At 34.1% G+C, this 19,433-nt stretch overlaps 9 protein-coding genes across 9 annotated transcripts; 5 read left to right on the top strand and 4 right to left on the bottom strand.

The window, feature by feature from the left end:
- Positions 1 to 233: 233 nt before the first annotated feature.
- On the bottom strand, positions 234 to 1,946 carry RGP1 (Rgp1p; the record flags this gene model as incomplete). Its single annotated transcript, XM_019184535.1, has 1 exon — positions 234 to 1,946. The coding sequence occupies one exon, from the start codon at positions 1,944 to 1,946 to the stop codon at positions 234 to 236; it is 1,713 nt and encodes a 570-aa protein (XP_019039818.1).
- Positions 1,947 to 2,310: 364 nt separating this feature from the next.
- YCF1 (ATP-binding cassette glutathione S-conjugate transporter YCF1) lies at positions 2,311 to 6,852 on the top strand (the record flags this gene model as incomplete). The annotated part of the gene is made up of 1 exon (XM_019181482.1): positions 2,311 to 6,852. One exon carries the CDS (start codon positions 2,311 to 2,313, stop codon positions 6,850 to 6,852), a length of 4,542 nt encoding a protein of 1,513 aa, XP_019039817.1.
- A 121-nt stretch (positions 6,853 to 6,973) lies between these two features.
- Positions 6,974 to 8,032, bottom strand: HOG1 (mitogen-activated protein kinase HOG1; the record flags this gene model as incomplete). The annotated part of the gene is made up of 1 exon (XM_019181575.1): positions 6,974 to 8,032. The coding sequence occupies one exon, from the start codon at positions 8,030 to 8,032 to the stop codon at positions 6,974 to 6,976; it is 1,059 nt and encodes a 352-aa protein (XP_019039816.1).
- Positions 8,033 to 11,662: 3,630 nt separating this feature from the next.
- CCW12 (Ccw12p) lies at positions 11,663 to 12,073 on the top strand (the record flags this gene model as incomplete). Its single annotated transcript, XM_019181523.1, has 1 exon — positions 11,663 to 12,073. One exon carries the CDS (start codon positions 11,663 to 11,665, stop codon positions 12,071 to 12,073), a length of 411 nt encoding a protein of 136 aa, XP_019039815.1.
- Positions 12,074 to 13,262: 1,189 nt separating this feature from the next.
- On the bottom strand, positions 13,263 to 14,054 carry WICANDRAFT_28644 (uncharacterized protein; the record flags this gene model as incomplete). Its single annotated transcript, XM_019181517.1, has 2 exons — positions 13,263 to 13,896; positions 13,957 to 14,054. Coding segments are annotated over 2 exons (732 nt in total), but the record flags the coding sequence as incomplete, so codon positions are not given.
- Positions 14,055 to 14,248: 194 nt separating this feature from the next.
- Positions 14,249 to 14,764, bottom strand: AHP1 (thioredoxin peroxidase AHP1; the record flags this gene model as incomplete). The annotated part of the gene is made up of 1 exon (XM_019184534.1): positions 14,249 to 14,764. The coding sequence occupies one exon, from the start codon at positions 14,762 to 14,764 to the stop codon at positions 14,249 to 14,251; it is 516 nt and encodes a 171-aa protein (XP_019039813.1).
- Positions 14,765 to 15,429: 665 nt separating this feature from the next.
- On the top strand, positions 15,430 to 16,977 carry SLX4 (Slx4p; the record flags this gene model as incomplete). The annotated part of the gene is made up of 1 exon (XM_019184533.1): positions 15,430 to 16,977. One exon carries the CDS (start codon positions 15,430 to 15,432, stop codon positions 16,975 to 16,977), a length of 1,548 nt encoding a protein of 515 aa, XP_019039812.1.
- A 157-nt stretch (positions 16,978 to 17,134) lies between these two features.
- Positions 17,135 to 18,160, top strand: WICANDRAFT_77284 (uncharacterized protein; the record flags this gene model as incomplete). The annotated part of the gene is made up of 1 exon (XM_019184532.1): positions 17,135 to 18,160. The coding sequence occupies one exon, from the start codon at positions 17,135 to 17,137 to the stop codon at positions 18,158 to 18,160; it is 1,026 nt and encodes a 341-aa protein (XP_019039811.1).
- Positions 18,161 to 18,339: 179 nt separating this feature from the next.
- On the top strand, positions 18,340 to 19,344 carry WICANDRAFT_77283 (uncharacterized protein; the record flags this gene model as incomplete). Its single annotated transcript, XM_019184531.1, has 1 exon — positions 18,340 to 19,344. One exon carries the CDS (start codon positions 18,340 to 18,342, stop codon positions 19,342 to 19,344), a length of 1,005 nt encoding a protein of 334 aa, XP_019039810.1.
- Between the last annotated feature and the right edge of the window lie 89 nt (positions 19,345 to 19,433).

Raw genomic sequence — 19,433 nt, 5'->3', positions numbered from 1 at the left:
TAAAGATCATAAAGAAGCTGATCCTTCTGCTAGTCCAGATAATATAGAGAAAACTGAAACGTCTTCTTCATCAGATAATCAAAATGAATCATCAAAAAAATTACATTCTCCAGGGAAAATATGGAGTTGGTATAGTCGGAAAAAAGATTCCAAAGACCAATTTGATTAATACTACAATAACGCTAACAATTTCAATAATAACTAATGACCTTTAAATAAATAATTTTGTACATCTAAGTTGTAATTCCTCCAAAATCTTGATCCGATGGCAACACAGGAATAGGTAAACGACAAATGAAATCAGTCCCGCTGATATTTTCCTTTGCATTAAGCATACTTCCTGTTTCATCGGAGTGAACCTCTTCATACTTTTCATCTTGACTCAAAACAAATTTAAGAGATAAACACCATCTTGACTCAAAGATGTTAGTTTTAAATTGTGGAGTTGCATGTAATGGGATTGGGATATTAACCGGCAAGTTTTTCACATTATAAGTTGGATATGATTCTTTGTAAAAGGCAAGTGATCTTGGTAATGTCTTTGTCATATCTAAATCTGCTGAAAATGAATCTCTAATCAACTCCAAACTTTCTAATGAAATTAAAACACCTGTTGTTTGTAAATCTTTATCATGTAAGTCCAATGAAAGCTTGATTTCTTCACCAATTTTATAAAAGGGTTTGGAAAATGTCAATGTTGTTATACTTTGGCCATTTCGGCTTATTATGTATTGAGTCTGAATCTTTGTCACTTGCTTTTCAAATGTATATCCATCTTTTTGAACCCTTACTGGGATGTTTTCATCGATTTCTCCTCTATTATTGATACTCTCTGTGAATGCTGTTAAAGTCTCCTTGGAATTTATTCCTTTAAAATCGTTGATATTTAGATCTTGATCTTTTTCATTGTCTATCAAATGCTCAATTCTACTAATGAATTTTTCCTTTTTGGTGTTTTGTGTAAGTTTTGGTTCAGTTAAAATAACCTTCTTAATCGTTTTGAAACTTGTTCTTCTGCCACCGTAGACTTGAACGGCTTCATTCAAAATTTTATCAGGGGGTAGTAATATGAATTTGTCTAGATTTGAAATTGGTTGGTATCCTTCTTCATCAAAATTTGGGTAAATTTTCAAAGGGAAATGCAAATTTAATGGTTTTGGAATGCTTTTATTTAAAGATGCACCAACAATCAAATGGTAATTAATGCCTATAGAGCTTCCTTTGTATGATGGTGGTAAAGTTTTTGGTAGTTTGCACTTGAAATAAAAAGTTTTAACCTCGCCAGATTCCAAATGTAACTCACTAAATAATAGAGATTGAGATGTTGAAAAAAACGGCACGAGTTTTTCTAATTCTTTCTTTTTGTCTTGATCCTCGGCAGCTAATTCATCAATACTAGTGTTCAATAGATTACCAATACCACTAGTTAGTCTTCCAAAGACACCTTCGTTCAAATTCTTGGAGAGTTCAAGTCCTTCTAACCCACCAATTCTACCAGCAACAGCAGCCTTCATTCTAAAATCTTTTAGCTTTTCACCATCAACAACTTGCTCATCATATGTGAAGAATCCAGATAGTTGAACATATCCACTCAAGAAATCAACTGGTCTATTTCTCAAGGCAGGTTTCTTTTCAGTCTTTTCAGCCTCTTCTAAGAACAAAGCTCTGGTTGCATTTGACAATTGCATTGAGATCCTTTTTCCAAACCACCCACCTTCTGGTTCTGATTCGTGTGACTGAGCAGAATTTTGCTGTTGCTCTTGATGGCCATTGGTATTTGACTCACTAGCATTATGATGTATTGTTTGTTTACTTGGCTCCCCCAGGTGTCTAAACCTCACTATAGCAGATACTTCTTCATCAGCAAATACAGGACTGCTTTCATATACGATCTCTATTCTGACATTCTTGGTGAGCAATTGATTGTATATAGCATGGGTCAACATCCTTTTGAACTACCAACTCTTACGTTAAATGAAGAAACCACCAAATCTCGTACATATCGAAACCAAAATCTACACTTTACGTTCACAAAGAAATCCGAGCTCTTCAAAACGTGATAATCACATGACTGTCTCGGATCTTACCTTTCACGGCGATTCCGCCGATAAAAGCGCTGCCTCTGAAAATTCTTTTGGATTACAAAGCAGCAGCTCCTTTTGCAGTGTACGAGTTCTGTGGAATAAAACGAATTTTACTGATAGATAACCACAGCGCTTCGGTATAAAAGTTTTCCAAAGCCAATTGTGTTGATACCTTTGAACGTTGAGGTTAGAGATTTGTGCTCTTTGCTAGAAACAGTCGCTGCTTATGAGTTTCCAGTTCTTCAACCAGGATAAGCTGGAACACCTAACCGGTGCCACAGATATTTATAATCAAGAACACGAAGGTATATCAAGAATTGTCGAAGAGTCAACGTCCAAAACGCCACTCAATAAAACAATACAGGCATTCAACTACTATTGTAACTCGAGGGAAGGTTGGGGTCCTATTTCAAAATATGCTGACTTCACCTTATGCTTTATCAATGGTGTCTTCTTCACATTTGCTAACTTGATTTTAATATTGTTTGGTGCTGCTGAAATTTATAAAATCCAGTCTACAAAGTCATCAGTCCCAAAATTTAGAAAAGGATGGGTTTTTCACTCTAGAATGATTCTTGTTTTGTTCCAGATCGGTCTGTCGATTGCTACTGCTATCTTTGTTGGTGCTCATGATTACAAAGATGTCGCTTTCATCCAACCAGTGCTCCAAGCTGTTGCTCTAATTGTTGGTCTACATCTTCACTACTTGGACTATATTTACAATCAAATCACCAGTAGTAACTTGTTGATGTATTGGTTATTTTCCACTATCTTTAGTTTGTTGAAGGTTTCTCATTTGACAATCAGAAAAGATTTTGATCATTACTTCATCGTATCATTGTTCACAGCTATCAATTCAGTTCTCATTCTCCTGCTTACTTGGTTACCATCAAAACCAACATTGGGTTATAATGCTTTGGCTGATGATGTTAGTCCGTTTGATGTTGCAAATATTTTTTCTATTTTGACATTCTCATGGATGACTCCATTAATGAAAAAAGGCCACGAACAATATTTAACTGAAGAAGATTTACCAAGATTACCACACAGTTTCGAAAGCTCCTACATTCAATCATATTTTGAAAAAAAATGGGACAAACAATTGAATAAAACTAGTCCTTCCTTGGCCTTGGCTCTATTGCAAGCTTTTGGTCCATCAATGTTATTAGGTGGATTTTTCAAAGCGGTTCAAGATGTTTTGCAATTCAGTCAACCACAGATGTTGAAATTTTTGATTCAATTCGTTACTGAATATAATGATGGTGCAGAGCAACCTTTGGTTAAGGGTTTCATGATTGTTGTTGGTATGTTTTCCATTTCTGTTATACAAACTGCCTTTTTACATCAATATTTTTTGAAATGTTTCAACGTCGGTATGAATTTGAAATCCTCTTTGACTGCCACTATCTATAAAAAATCATTACTTTTGTCCAACGAAGAGAGAGGTAATAAGGCCACTGGTGATATTGTTAATTTAATGTCGGTTGATACTCAAAGATTACAAGATTTGACTCAATTTGGTTCAATTCTTTGGTCAGGTCCATTTCAAATTATTTTATGTCTTGTTTCCTTATATCAATTATTAGGAAACAGTATGTGGGTTGGTGTTTTCATTATGATTATAATGATTCCTTTGAATTCTATCATTATGAGATATTTGAAAAAGTTACAGAAAATTCAAATGAAGAATAAAGATGAAAGAAGTAGGGTCATTAGTGAAATTTTGAACAATATCAAATCCTTGAAGCTTTACGGATGGGAAATTCCATACAAAGAAAAACTTAACGATGTTAGAAATAACAAAGAATTGAAAAACTTGAAAAAAATGGGTGTTGTCACAGCTTTTGCAAATTTCCAATTTAATATTGCACCATTTTTGGTTTCCTGTTCCACATTTGCTGTTTTTGTTTTGACCCAAGATAAACCATTATCAACCGATATTGTTTTCCCAGCTTTAACTCTATTTAACTTGCTATCATTCCCATTAGCTGTTGTTCCAATGGCCATTACAGCCTTTGTTGAAGCTTCAGTCGCTATTGGAAGATTGTACAACTTTTTGACTTCAGAAGAACTACAACCGGATGCAGTTAATCACTTACCAAAAGCTAACAAGGTGGGAGAAGTTACTGTCAAGGTTAATGATGGTACTTTTGTTTGGCAACGTAAACCTGAATATAAAGTTGCATTATCAAATGTTAATTTCACTGCTAAGAAAGGTGAAATTGCTTGTATCGTTGGTAAGGTTGGTTCTGGTAAATCAGCATTAATTCAAAGTATCTTGGGTGATTTGTACAGAGTTGAAGGTTCTGTTGATATTCATGGTAATGTTGCATATGTTGCCCAAGTTCCTTGGATTATGAATGGTACAGTTAAAGATAATATTTTGTTTGGTCATAAATATGATCCAGTCTTTTATGAAAAATGTGTTAAAGCTTGTGCCCTTACTGTTGACTTTGCAATTTTAACTGATGGTGATAGTACATTGGTCGGTGAGAAAGGTATTTCCTTGTCCGGTGGTCAAAAGGCAAGATTATCATTAGCTAGAGCTGTTTATGCTAGAGCTGATGTCTATTTGTTAGATGATGTTTTGGCTGCTGTTGATGAACACGTTGGTAAACATTTAGTTGATCATGTCTTGGGTCCAAACGGTCTATTGAACACAAAGACCAAGATTTTAGCCACTAACAAAATTTCTGTTTTAACAATTGCTGACAGTATTACTTTGTTGTCTAATGGTAAAATCACTGAACAGGGAACTTATGATGAAGTTACTAAAAATTCAAGCACTGCCTTATACGCATTAATCAAAGAATTTGGTAACATGAAGGAAACTGCACCAGAATTTAAGGAGGAAAATGTCAATGTTGATGATTTAATTTCATCTGAAGAAGCAAGTGATGTTGAAATCACTAGTGATGCAAACAGTTTAAGAAGAGCAAGTTTCCAATCATTAAGACCAATGAGATTTGATGATGATGCTAAAGACACAAGAAGGGAGCATCGTGAACAAGGTAAAGTGAAATGGGATATTTATTTAGAGTATGCTAAAGCTTGTAACCCAAGATATGTTGTTTTGTTTATTGTTTTCATTGTCATTTCAATGTTGTTGTCAGTTTTCGGTAATATTTGGTTGAAACATTGGTCCGAAGTTAATTCAAGATTGGGTTATAATCCAAATGTTGGTAAATATCTAGGTATCTATTTCGCATTCGGTGTTAGTTCTGCATTAGCTACATTATTCCAAACTGTTATTTTATGGGTTTTCTGCTCTATTGAAGGTTCTAAGGTATTACACTCAGCAATGACAAACAGTGTTTTGAGAGCACCAATGCAATTTTTTGAAACTACACCAATTGGTCGTATCATGAATAGATTTTCAAATGATATTTACAAGATTGATGAAGTTTTAGCTAGAACATTTTCACAATTTTTTGCCAATAGTATTAAAGTTTCATTCACAATTTTTGTTATCTGTTACTCAACTTGGCAATTTATCTTCATCATTATTCCTGTCTTATTTTTATATTCTTACTATCAACAATATTATTTGAGAACTTCAAGAGAATTGAGAAGATTAGATTCAGTCACAAGATCTCCAATTTATGCTCATTTCCAAGAAACATTAGGTGGTGTTGCTACTATTAGAGGTTTTGCTCAAGAAGCTAGATTTTTATTCATCAATCAATCCAGAATTGATAACAATATGAGTGCTTATTTCCCAAGTATTAATGCAAATCGTTGGTTGGCCGTTAGATTAGAATTTTTGGGTTCAATCATTATCATCGGTGCCGCTGGGTTATGTATCTTAACATTGAAATTTGGTGCAATCACAGCTGGTATGGTTGGTTTAAGTGTCAGTTATTCCCTACAAATTACTCAATCCTTGAATTGGATTGTTAGAATGACTGTTGAAGTTGAAACTAACATTGTTAGTGTGGAAAGAGTTAAGGAATATAGTGAATTAGAACCTGAAGCACCTGAATTCTTGGAACCAAAACCACCAGCTCATTGGCCATCAAAGGGTGAAATCATCTTCAAAGATTATTCAGCAAGATATAGAAAAGATTTAGGATTAATCTTAAAGAAGATCAATTTGAAAATCAATCCAAAGGAAAAAATTGGTATTGTTGGTCGTACAGGTGCTGGTAAATCCACCATTGTTACTTCAATCTTTAGGTTAATTGAAGCTGCTGAAGGTGAAATTATAATTGATGGTATTCCAATTCAAAAAATTGGTTTACAAGACTTGAGACATAAATTATCAATTATTCCACAAGATTCTCAAGTGTTTGAAGGTACCATTAGAGGAAACATTGATCCAACCAATATTTACACTGATGAAGAAATTTGGAATGCATTGGAGTTATCACATTTGAAACAACATGTTATCAAGATGAATGAAGACGAAGATAAAGATTTGGGATTGGATGTTCGTATCAATGAAGGTGGTTCTAATTTATCAGTTGGTCAAAGACAATTGATGTGTTTAGCTCGTGCTTTATTAATTCCATCATCTATTTTAATTTTGGATGAAGCTACAGCTGCTGTTGATGTTGAAACTGATAAAGTTTTACAAGAAACTATTAGAAAAGAGTTTAAAAATAGAACCATTTTGACAGTTGCTCATAGATTAAATACAATTATGGATAGTGATAGAATAATAGTTTTAGATAAAGGTGAAGTTAAGGAATTTGATAGTCCTGAAAATTTGTTGAAAAATAAGGAAGGATTGTTTTACTCATTAGTCAATGCACATGAGGCTTCATAATAAATCTAGTTAGTTTTAGTTTTTAAATAATTGAGAAAAAAAGTTATTTTTATGGTTATTAGTAGTTAATAGTACACATTGATCACCATCCCTTTATAATCAGCTTTATTTATTCTTTAATCTAATGTACACCACCATTATTATCAACTTGATGGAAATCTAAAATTTCTGAATACATCATAACTCTCCAAGTATCAATAGGTAAATCAGCATCATTAAAACTCCAATCGAATTTTTCCTCAGCAACAGGTTCATCAGTTGGATCATGATAAGGAGCTAAATAAGGATGACCCAATACATCAGCAGCGGTAATTCTTTTCTTTGGATCGAAAACCAACATTTTTTCCAATAAATCCACAGCATCAGGTTCAACATTTTTAAAACGTTCAGTTAATGGGATTGGATCTCTTTTTGGTAAACTTTTAACAAATCTTAAAGTATTTTCACTTGCAATAGTATCAATAACATCATCCGGTGGGGTACCTAATAATTCTGTAATTATTGAAAATTGATGAACATGATCTTTCCCTGGGAATAAAGGTTTACCTTCAATCATTTCAGCAAATATACAACCAGCAGACCAAATATCCACTTCTGTATCATATTTTTGCCATGTTAACATAATTTCAGGGGCTCTATAATAACGAGTGGAAACGTAACCAGTCATTTGAGGATCTTGAATTCTTGCTAAACCAAAATCACAAATTTTCAAATCACAATTTTCATTAATCAAGATATTTGAAGGTTTTAAATCACGATGTATAACACCTGCACTATGAACATATTTCAAACCTCTAATGATTTGATATAAGAAATATTGAATAAATTGTTTTTCTAAAGGTCTTGAAGTTAATAAACGATGTAAATCAGTACCTTGTAATTCATTAACAAAATAAATATCTTCTAATGGACTTAGGAAAATATCCTCAAGTGTGATTAAATTTTCATGTCTTAAATGTTTTAATAATTTTAATTCTCTATAAGTTCTTTTAGCTAAAACTGGAGTACTAAAAGGTTTCATAATTTTTTTTATAGCAACATTTTGATTAGTTAATTTATCCTTTGCAGAGCAAACTAAACCGAAAGCACCCATTCCCACTGGGTTTAAATCAGTATAACGGTTTGTTATTTCAAAAACTGTACCAAATATTTGGGTACGAATGAATTCTTCTTGTGACATATTGTCTAGAGTTTGTTGTGTAATAAAATCCAGGGTATATTCAATTGAGGGATGGATGGCCAAAATATAGACACAATAATGTGGCGGTAATAAACGTTAAAGCAGCTATGTTTAACTGGGGAAGGTATTAGTTGTTAATTGAGGTTCAATTGAGGTTTATGAGATTGAAATGAATTCCCCCAATGGTTCAAATGTGTTGTAATTAGTTTCTTTTGTGAAAGTGCGTTGTTGTCGTTGTTGATGTTGACGTTGAAGCTTGTTTTTCTTTTTTTTTAATTTTTTTTTGGTTTTTTGCTATTTTGATTACCTCAGCAGTGGGCCTAAAAATTCAGATCTGCCATAACGAAAACCATAGACATGAGCAGAATTGGGAGGTGTTGAGTGGGAATAGGATGCTTTAGAGTGGATTAAATGAATTTGGATGAGTAACTGGATTACTATGGGCTTTGAATTACCAAAAAAGGCATTATTTTCAAGGATTTAGACTCCTTTGTGGAGATTACATGCTTAAGAACTACAATTGGATACTCTACGCAAAAGAGTATCTCTGATTGAGTGATTGAAGAACCAGCTCATAATTGATCCAGCCTTAAATGTTGAATCTTCAGGTCTATCTTGGTTTCTTTTTCGCTGTTGTGGCTTTCATCCTTCTGGTCATTTAGTGATGATAGAGTTGGTAACTGGTAATCTCCAAACTGATGAATCTAGAAGAGAGCTGAATTGTTTGAATATCAATGAATAAGACAGTGAGCCCATTCAGTGCCTGGGCTTCTTTCTTAAGTGAAAATTTCTTTTCGTTTGAGTTACACTACAAAAAGACCACTTCTCTAAAGTACTAGAGGTCTCTTATGGTCTTGTGCCCTTGTAGCTTGTAGGATTTTTTAGTGAAGAAATAAACAACCAATGTCTATCAGTCTAGTCTTGAGTGTAGCCCATTTACATAGAAATTGTTTTCATCTCTATTAATAACTTCCCGTAAGTTGGAACTTTGGAACACATGGTTTGGTGTTTGTTGTTGTCTTGTAGTTGTTGCAAATGTGTTGAAGAGTCGAGAATTCAACGAAAATGTAAATAATCAGCTTCAAGCAGGGATTACTCAACAACAACAAACTTAAACAAAAAATGTTGTATACAAAAGCTATTCCTTTATTCAATCTGGTTATAATCATGTAAATCATTAGCGATTTAAATATGGTATTGGTCTTCATATACCTCTATACAAACTCTCGGTCAATCTCAAAACCTATAAGAAGCATTAAAACGACAACAACATAAGCAAAGTACCGTTTTAAAAGCTTATCATGAGAATAACGACCTTGATTTCTATTGGCTAGTTATATTTTTTACCGCAAAATTGGGAATGTGTCAAAAGTTGGAAAATTTTTTGATAAATTATGTACAGAAGGACGATGTCGTAATTTTTTATCTAACTTTATAAATTTATAGATCAAAAATGATTTGGAAAAAAAAATTAAAACTCAAATATCTCAATGAATATTGGCTTAAACTTAATGAAAAAAACTGGAAAATATTTATAAAATTTAGATCTACAATATGGTATTACTTTCATAAATCTATTTTGTTTATTTATCAATCTATTAGCAAAATTCGAACATTCACTTGTTGATGAGAAACGATCAAACCCTAATCTTCTGTACATGAAAATGTAAACAAGGCATTACACAAATCCACCACATGTACGGGCATATCATATCATCAATTCTCCCGATCATTCTTTCCATAGGTATGGACAAAGTGTACGATTTGTCTATATGTTTTTGTTTTTGTTTATGTTTTCAATTGTCCTATTGTTTACATTTTACCGTTTTAAGGCATTAGGGCGATTAGTCAAACGCGTATAAAGTTTTGTTTTGTTTTGGGATCAGAAAACTTTTGAGCGTGTTTGGGCAGAGACAAAAGACAAAGACAGGACAATCATGAAGAAGCGTGAGATGATGGGGTTGGTAGAGAAATCATGAGGTTATAGCTCATGAAGGGTATAAACATAGGTTGTACCTATAACAGAGTTGATCTTATTGTTGAATTTAGTGGATGGGCTTTTGTAAGGACCCTCCTTCGAACAAAATCGTAGTGAGATTTAAGGGCGTATGGCTGTTGATATGAGGTGTGCAATTTGACAGACAAGATGGCTGCCACTTTGCAACATGCTACGCTTTAATCCAGCAAGTTTACCCACTCGTTTTCTCCTCGAATGCTGTTTATGGTGAAATTTTGACCAGTAGTTTGTTGTTTGTTTACACTGGACCAGATTCGAGATCGTGCCAGACTCAGAATTACACGTTGCTCTTGCCCAAAGTGGGTGCTGAGCGTAGATGTCAACACGGAGAAGCGCTACGCTAGCCAGGGGCAACCGTTACCAAGAGCCAGCCATAGACCGAAGTTGCAAAGAGGGTTGTTTGAGATAGGGTTGTCTACAGGGAAAGGGCTAGGAAAGTAGGAACAAGGTTTACAAAAGGTTAAAATACACTCGATCTAGAACTACAAAATAATAAGAGACAAGCCAGCGTTTCATTTGAAGAGATGAATCATACTGAAAAGGGAACTTCACTTGTTTTGTACAGCTAGATCAAGTCAAAAGCTCGCTTAAATCGATTCTGTCATATTTGCCTGAAAAATAGAAACCCACAAAATTGGGTATCTTCAAGAGTTCAAAACCTTTCTCTTCATAGAAATAGATCTCATAGCAATCCCAAAATGACCCAAATAGCACACAGTGCACTTCACAAATAATTTACATAGCAAATTGCTCATGAATTCTACGAGAAAAGAAACAACTTTTGTAGTAAAGATATTCATGATTCACCATCATCACACTTCAAAATAGCTTAAAAAAAGTTATCAGCTCAAAAGGTTATCTGATGATACAGAACTCTCCATACAAAAAAAAACATTTCTGCTTCGTCAATCTTGACTTTGAGTCGAAAGTTTGAGAAAGAAGTTCTAAAAATGGGCTTATGGTCCAATCAGATCGCTCCCACACACTTTAAAACACTAAGCGGTGCTATAAATAACCACCAGTCATATGACATAATCATAAACACAATACAAAAGACATGCCTCAAAAATGACTGATTCTTTCCCACAAAGCAAGACCCATACAACGTAGCAGAGCCCAATTCATCTCGTAAGTAGCGTATACTCTTGGAATTAGTGCTACAATTGCTTCCTCACCCACCAGCCATCAACACCCTTCTCTATCTCACTTTCATCTACACGACTATTTTTGTACAAGATCGCCCAAAATAAGTTTAGTGGCAAATCGTCTGCCATACTTGTCCTCGCCTGTTTCCGAAAGCAGCAAGATGTCCACAAAGCTTGCCCGTGTTGTCCGGACATTCCACGCCCAAGGAGTAGGACACCTCTCCGTTTGGGGCAGGGCCTTTCCCGTTTCGGTGTACATGTCCTGAAATGATGCATGCCGGGACATTTCCTGAAACATAAACAAAACAAAAACAACAACATCGAAAAATTTCTATTTCTCAGAAAAATTTTCCCTTCCGAAAAAAACTATAAAGAAGAACAAGATTCCAATTAATCCCCTTCTCTTTTTCTCTTTCATAACTTCATCAAATCTTTGTTCCAACTCTATCCATTCGCTCAATTACAACAATGCAATTCTCAAAAGTTTTAGGTTTCTCCGCTGCTGTTTCAGTCGCTTCAGCTGCTTACGCTAACGTTACTTCAACTGCTGAAGTTTACTCAAACCAAACCACTGTTATCACTGTTACTTCATGTGAAGAAAACAAATGTTCAGAAGTCCCAGTCACCACCGGTGTCACTGTTATCACCTCAACCATTGACAACGTTGTTACTGAATACACCACTTACTGTCCATTATCAACCACCAAAGCTCCAGCTCCATCAACCTCTGCTCCAGAAAACACTTCAACTCAAACCGCTAAAGTTACCTCAACCGTTGGTAACGCTACCACCCCACACGTTTCATCATTCGAAGCTGGTGCTGCTAAAGCTGTCCCAGCCGTTGCTGCTATCGCTGCCGGTGTTGCTTTATTATTCTAAGTTTTTTGAAATTTAATAATGATAAGACAATAAATTTTTTACTTCTTCTGGATACCTTACCTTTCTTTTTTATTTATGTAAAATAAACGTTTTAATGGATTAATTGGCTAAAAATTATTGTATTCTTTCTGTAATAGCTTGTATCATCTTCTAGCTTGTGTTTTCTGATATCTTGTTCACTTCCAATTTCGCACTATTTTTTTTTGGGCTTCGGTTACCATCCGTCGTCGGGTGCTTGTCGCCAGAAAATGCTTGTCCAGGAATTGCAAATTCCATTCCAGGTAAAACGATTGGCTAAAACGGGATTACAGTGGATTATACTGGAATAGGAGTAGTATGCTCTGCTGATGTGAAGGTTGTTTGTTATCTTCAAGAGCATAGAGAATAGAGAACACTTCATTGACATGGGAATTGAGGGAAAAGTTGTGTGGGTGTAGTTTGATCTTCATGTGAACATCAAATGAGATTGAATTTGGAAAGATAGGAAATTCTATGTATGTCCTATTCGACAAAAGTGGTAATGATTATCATGTTATAAATGAACTACATATATCATCATCACATCAAATGATACTCCCACGTCTCTTCAAATTAAGCAACTATACATGGATGCCTTTGTATTAGCAACTGCTTCAACCTTGACTGGCGTGAAATTGACATAAAATTTTTGTTCACCATCGTTTATTCCAATGTCTAGTTTCCAATATGATTTCTTAAATAATAATTGTTCGTAATCATTGAATGAGTCCAGGGATAATGAACTTTTCTTATCATTGAATGAGAAATCCACATCGTTGAAACGAAGGTTACCTTGACAATCTTGTTGATGTTCTAATTTAATATTGTCAAGGATTATTTGACCTTGATAGATATTGAAGATTGATTGGTTTCCAAATTCATAACCAGTTATGTTATTGAAATGATTAAAACATCTTGATAGTAATGAAGTGATTTTCGTTGATAAGTGTATTTTCTTAATGAGGTTATTAGCTGAATTTGATGATATTTCTTGATCCAAATCTGCAATAATCTCTGGTGTATCAATTTCAACAATCAATCCTCTAGACTCACCTTTATCCAAATACCTTCTTTCATATTTGATTGTTCTTGTATAATGTTGATTGTCTGAAACATGATCTAACCTAGGCCTTTTGAGGATTGGTTCACCATCATTTGTGTCAATATCCACAATTGTAAAGTTTTTATAAGCAACATCATTATAATTAACAATAATTGATTCTTCTAAAATTATAGGATTCTTTATAATCTTTACATAACTGAGCTTCTCCACCAATGCATTAAATCTATAATATCTTGCCTCTTTTCTCAACACTTTCTTATAATCATTTGTCATTTCCAATTCAACGCCCTGTAACAATTTAATCAAATCTTTTAACAATCCAGCATCTCTATTCAACTGTGGAGCAGCCTGTGGAGGAGGTCTTATCAATTTTCTGGATATCATTAATTCACTAAGATCTCTGTATAATGCTTCAAATGTAATGTTGAAAAAATTTGGAAAATTTCCTTCTGATCTCAATACAACTTTAGGAACTTTGATACATTCATTCATGACTTCAACATAGTAATACTCATCTTTTGATAATAGTTCTTTCAACCTTGGTAGGTTATAATATATCGAATCACTATAAACTTTTGTGAAAATATCACCATTTGGAATTTCACTATGATATCCTTGTAAATGATTGTAAATGTATTGGAAACTTTGAGGCGATCTATCAATGAATAAAGGTTTATCTTCAGTTCTCTCTAGGAAGTAGTTTGTGAAATATGATGGAGCATCAGATGATAATGAAGCACCACTAATTCAAAAGGATTAATACATTTGCCCTTCGACTTTTGAAACACTTTGTTTAACTCACCTTAAAACGAATAACTTATCACCAATTTGAAGATTATACATCTTCTCATGTGGCAACACATCTGGAATAGTGGGATTGAAACCTCTGAATTCACCCATTGTTAGTGTAGTGGTATTTGGTAATAAAGATGAACAAGTTGTCTATTGTTTATGGTTCACCTTTTTTTTATTTCCATCTCCGAAGTCCTAGCAAACCTACACTGTAAGGCCTTACTAATTGAAGAAATGCTACAATTGAGAGTCTAAAGATACTCAGTTTAACTAATTAAAGGCTAAAATAAACTTGCACTAGCTTATAACTTGGCTAAGGCAGCATCAGCACCACTGACAGTTACTTCTGAACCTGGTTCCTTTTCAGCATAGATGACTTTCCCATCATCAATGATAATGGTGTATCTAGCAGTTAAAGTACCCATTTCACCAGCATTAACAGTCCAACCAATTGATTTGGAAAAAGTTGCTTGCCAATCACTAGCAAATTCAATTGGGACTTTTTGACCCAATAATTTACCCCAAGCACTGTTAACAAATGCAGAATCTTGAGTGATAACAATAACTTTATCAACACCTTTTGAAACGAAATCTGAAGCTTTTTCAATATAACCTGGGATATGACTCAAAGTACAAGTTGGAGTGAAAGCACCTGGAGCTGAAGTGATGACGATTTTTTTACCTTTCAAGTAATCTTGGGTCAAGTTTAATTGAATTGGACGTTTACATGATAAATGATCTTTTTGATCTTCTTCATCAAATGGAACGTAATTGAAATGGAATCCTTCTGGGAATGGTTTACCAACGAGGTCTGACATTGTAAAGTTATGTACTGAATTGAATCAATTGAGTGTGATGAAAGAGTTTAACGAAAGAAGTTGGCCACCTTGATTTGAAATACTTTTGGAAAATCGTGGGAATTTCAAAAAAACGGCCTTGTCCATAACCATGACCGTTTGGGTGTGAAAAATATTAGACGTGTATAAGCTGATGGCACAAAGTTGAAAAATAAAGAGTTAATGGGATTGGATTTGATGTTTTTTGAAACTTATAAGTCTGCTAATTCATTGGCAACTTGAGTGACTGAGTCATATTTCTCAACTCTAGTGGATTCATCTGTCAAAGGTTGACACATTCTTTTTGTCCAATCAAAAAAGCAACGAAAGGTCAAATTTGGGGCTTTACAACCACCAAAAAAGCTACTATTGGTTCAATGGACCAGTGTCAATAATTCATATGATGAAAAGAACATTAATCACTTTTAATACCACAAATAATCAATTCTAATAGCGGAAATCCAGTCTCAAACTGCTTCGTAAATAACTTTGAGCTTATACTGATTACTCAGCGCTGACAAAGACACACCAAAAAAACGAGATGGTCGCGAAAAGGTTTTTTAGTGTAAACAGATCTCAACTTTATACATATCTTTTAGTGAATTAGATACGTTAGCAGTGGCAAACTACCAGTCTCTGAGCGCCAGATGAGTTATAAAGGGGGTACATATGGAGAAGAGGTGCTTTGCTCTTCGCCCACGGGGTCTCTGATAGAGATATCAACAGATAATATTCATCAGAAAGACGAAGGCAAGAATGAAGATGAACAAGATCAACTACTATCCAATAGTCCAAGAAAAGAGTCAGATATAAACGTCTACAGTTTCAATCCATTGGCTACACAAGATCTTATTTTTGAAAGCTCAAAAGCTCAATCAAATAGCAACAAGACCAATTCAAATGTCATCAGTCTTAGTTCTGATGTTAGACAGATATCACAGGATAATGAAGATGATATTGCAGATCAGGATTCAGGATTACTGGAGATTTCACAAAAAGACTATCTCAACTCTCAAAAGCTCAAGCTCGAAACTTTGGAATCTGATAATGTCGTTTCAGAAAACCTTATTGAGACTGGCGGTTACAAAAATGCTGAAGCTTCCTCATCTCAAGTTTATTATGATTTAAAATCTGCCCAAACTCCCCAATCATCTCCAAGACGTACTTTTGGTGGCCATATTCAATCTTCATCTCCAATATTGACACAACAAGAAACTCAACTAACATCATCTCAACATCATCCAACCAAACAAACACATGATCAATTCACAAATATGGCACCAAGTGCTCAGTTGACAAGCTTTCGAATGTTATCTCCAAAGAAAGTCATCTCTGAAAAGACAACACCAATCAAGAGTAAGAAAAACTTGCTGGTTACACAAGAATCTTTTAATATACCCAATCTGATATCACCAAGTAAAAGTTCACCGTTAAAAACTCAAATAACAGAAGCTGAATCTCAGAGCATTTACTGCACAGCAAGACAATCTGGTGTTAACTCTCCAGAAAAGATGGATACAACAACAACTACAACAACTATCAAATATAAAGGTCATGTAACAACGAAATCTTCATCACCTTGGACAAATTATGAAGCTAGAGTTATACCTTCAAAAAGAAAAAATGAAGAGATTGAAATTCCAGATTCCTCCGATGATGAAAATGATATAAGTTTGATTGAAATCACCAAAACTATCAAAAAATCAAGAAAAAGTATATTACAAGTTCCATCAAGTCCTGATGTTTTAAGTTCTGCTAGCCCTTCCAAGGAACTAAATGGTGAAAGTTCTCAAGCATTAGATTTACAATTGGAGGAGACTTCAACCGAGGAACTGAAGAGGAAAATTATTCAATATGGTTTGAAACCCGCAAAGAGTCGAATTAAAATGATTCAATCCATTAAGGAAATAGATGCATTTCTGAAAGAAGATTCAATCTTAAAGTTATCTCAATCTCAAAATATAACAGATTCACAAAATATTGTTAAATCTGATGTTTTCCAAGTTTTGAATGATGTTTTTTTGGAAAATCCTAAAATTATGGAGAAGATTTATACATTTGAACCGATTGAAACTAAAGAACTGAATAGGACTTTAGAAGAAGGAGGAATTATCATTAACTATGATATGTTAAAAGAATGGTGTGATAGAAATAGTATTTGTTTGATTGAAGAACAAGTTGAAAAGAAGAAGTGATTAATGCAGGGTTTTTTTTTCGCGGTTTTAAGCGCCGCAAGTTCTCCACAAAAATTTCTTGCCTTTCTGAAAAAGTATAAAAAGCAAGCTTCTTTAGCCAAAGGTGTGTTTTCAGCTTTATTTCTAAAGAATCAACAGTTATCTACCGGTATTCATCATGCCAAACTTTATGGGATTATCAATCAAGTTTAAGCTCAAATTGTTGCTTGTATATCCGTTGCATTTATTGTTCAAGCTCATCACTGATTATGAAAATTTCAACTTCAAGACTCAAACAATCAAATGGGCAAGATCGAATGCTTCACTGCAAGATGCTAGAACGCTCATCAATGATCGAAGCTTAGAAGAATTACTGAATGATGAAAAACAAAAATTCTCAGAAATTTCGAATGAAGAGTTCACTTCAAATTCAAGATGGATTTTCAAAGCTGATGATTTAAATAAAGATTCACCAATTATATTATTCATTCATGGCGGTGGCTTCAACCTGAGAACTCTTGAAGGTCATATATTGGGGCTTGTTAAAACATTTAGAGCTTTAAAAAATCCAAAGATTTCAATACTTGGTCTTGATTACCAAACTACACCAGAATCCAAATTTCCAACTCAAATTGAGCAATTATTGTATGTTTATCACAAATTAACAGATCAAGATGGGTTTAAGAATGTTTTATTATTAGGTGATTCTGCCGGTGGTAACATCGAGTTAATTTTGTTGTATCAATTAAAGAATCAATTGCCAAATCTCTTGAAAATTCAAACAAAACCAAAAGGAGCAGCGTTCTTATCGCCATGGGTCGATTTAAGAATTGAGAAAAAGGGAAGCGTAATCACTAATGAACCTTATGATTATCTTTCATATGAACGGTTGAAAATCTTGTCAGACTCTTATACAGATGATGTTACTACCAACCCTTTAACTTCACCTGCAAGCTTAACTGATTGGGAAGGTACGTTACCTGAACATGTTTTCTACAATTATGGTGCTCATGAAATATTAGCTGATTCAATAGTTGATTTTGCTCAAAAAGTTGGTATTGATGATAAAGATATATACATCGAACCTGATGGAGTCCATGTTCATCCGTATTTTGAGTATGCTATTCTACCACAAGAAGAGTTTGAACAAACACCTTTTTGCAAAAATTTCATCAATCTATTAAAAGCTATGGACTGGGATTAGTTATTAATTATGAGAATTACATAATATCTGACTTGTAGCTGGCCCCGGAAAAACTTGTCTCCGTTGCTCTTTTCTTTTGACACAATTACATCATCTCGAAACCGAGATCGAAATTATAAATACCCATTAATTTTACCTTCAGATCAGATCTTGAATCCTTTCTTTAAAACACCCTAAAGATGTTTACATTGAACTATTGGATCCAATACTACACTACTCTCCCATTTACACTTCTATACAACTTTGTGGTCAGGAACAAGACTTTCAATTATGGCTTGAACAAGTTGCGTTGGATCGCCAAAACTGGTAGTTATTTGGACGTTAGACAGAACTTGAATGAGAAGGAGTTAAAAGATATACTAGCGTTATTGAAAAAGAATGAATTTCCAGAGATTTCAAATGAAGAGTATACATCAAAAGCCAGATGGATTATCAAATCAAAGAATTTAACAAAAGATTCACCAATCTTGTTTTTCATTCATGGTGGTGGGTTTACTTTAAAAGCTCAAAAATCTCAAATTAGATCAACAATTAAAACTTACAGAGCCCTACATAATGAAGATTTATCCATCCTATTGATTGATTATCAAGTTGCCCCTGAATCTAGATTCCCAACTCCAATTGAAGAAGTGTTTTATGTCTATCACAAACTAACTGAACAAGATGGTTATAAAAACATCATCATTATGGGTGATTCTGCAGGTGCAAATCTAGCTTCTCTAGTTTTATATCAAGTTCAAAATAAACTAGAAAATTTTTTAAAATTGAAAGTTAAACCAAATGCTGCCGTACTATTATCACCTTGGGTTGATTTAGCTGCTGAAAAGAAAGGCTCTTTCATCAAGAATGAACAATTTGATTATATTTCATACGAAGCTGTCCGTTATTGGGGGTCACTATACACTTCTGAACCTGAAAATCCATTAGCATCTCCACTGAAACTTGCTAAATGGGAGGGCGCCTTGCCAAACAAAGTGTTTTACCAATATGGTGATGGTGAAGTGTTGTTAGATATGATTGAAGCTTTCAAAGATAAAATCGGTGTCCAATCAAAAGATGTTCACATTGAACCAAACGGTACTCATATTCATCAATTTGTCAACTATTCAAAGTATTCACAAGAAAAATTTGAAACAACTCCATTCTGTAACAATTTAGTTGCATTTTTGAAGACAGTTGTATAGATATACAATTATTTAGATCATACATATAGATTATTATTCATATACACATCATAAATTTTGGTAATACGTATCAAACAACTAAACTTATC

The sequence above is a fragment of the Wickerhamomyces anomalus genome, assembly GCF_001661255.1.
Source record: "Wickerhamomyces anomalus NRRL Y-366-8 unplaced genomic scaffold WICANscaffold_2, whole genome shotgun sequence".
Classification (NCBI taxonomy): domain Eukaryota; kingdom Fungi; phylum Ascomycota; class Saccharomycetes; order Phaffomycetales; family Wickerhamomycetaceae; genus Hansenula; species Hansenula anomala.
Note: the sequence above shows the minus strand (reverse complement) of the source record. Positions and strands in the feature narration are given on the sequence as shown.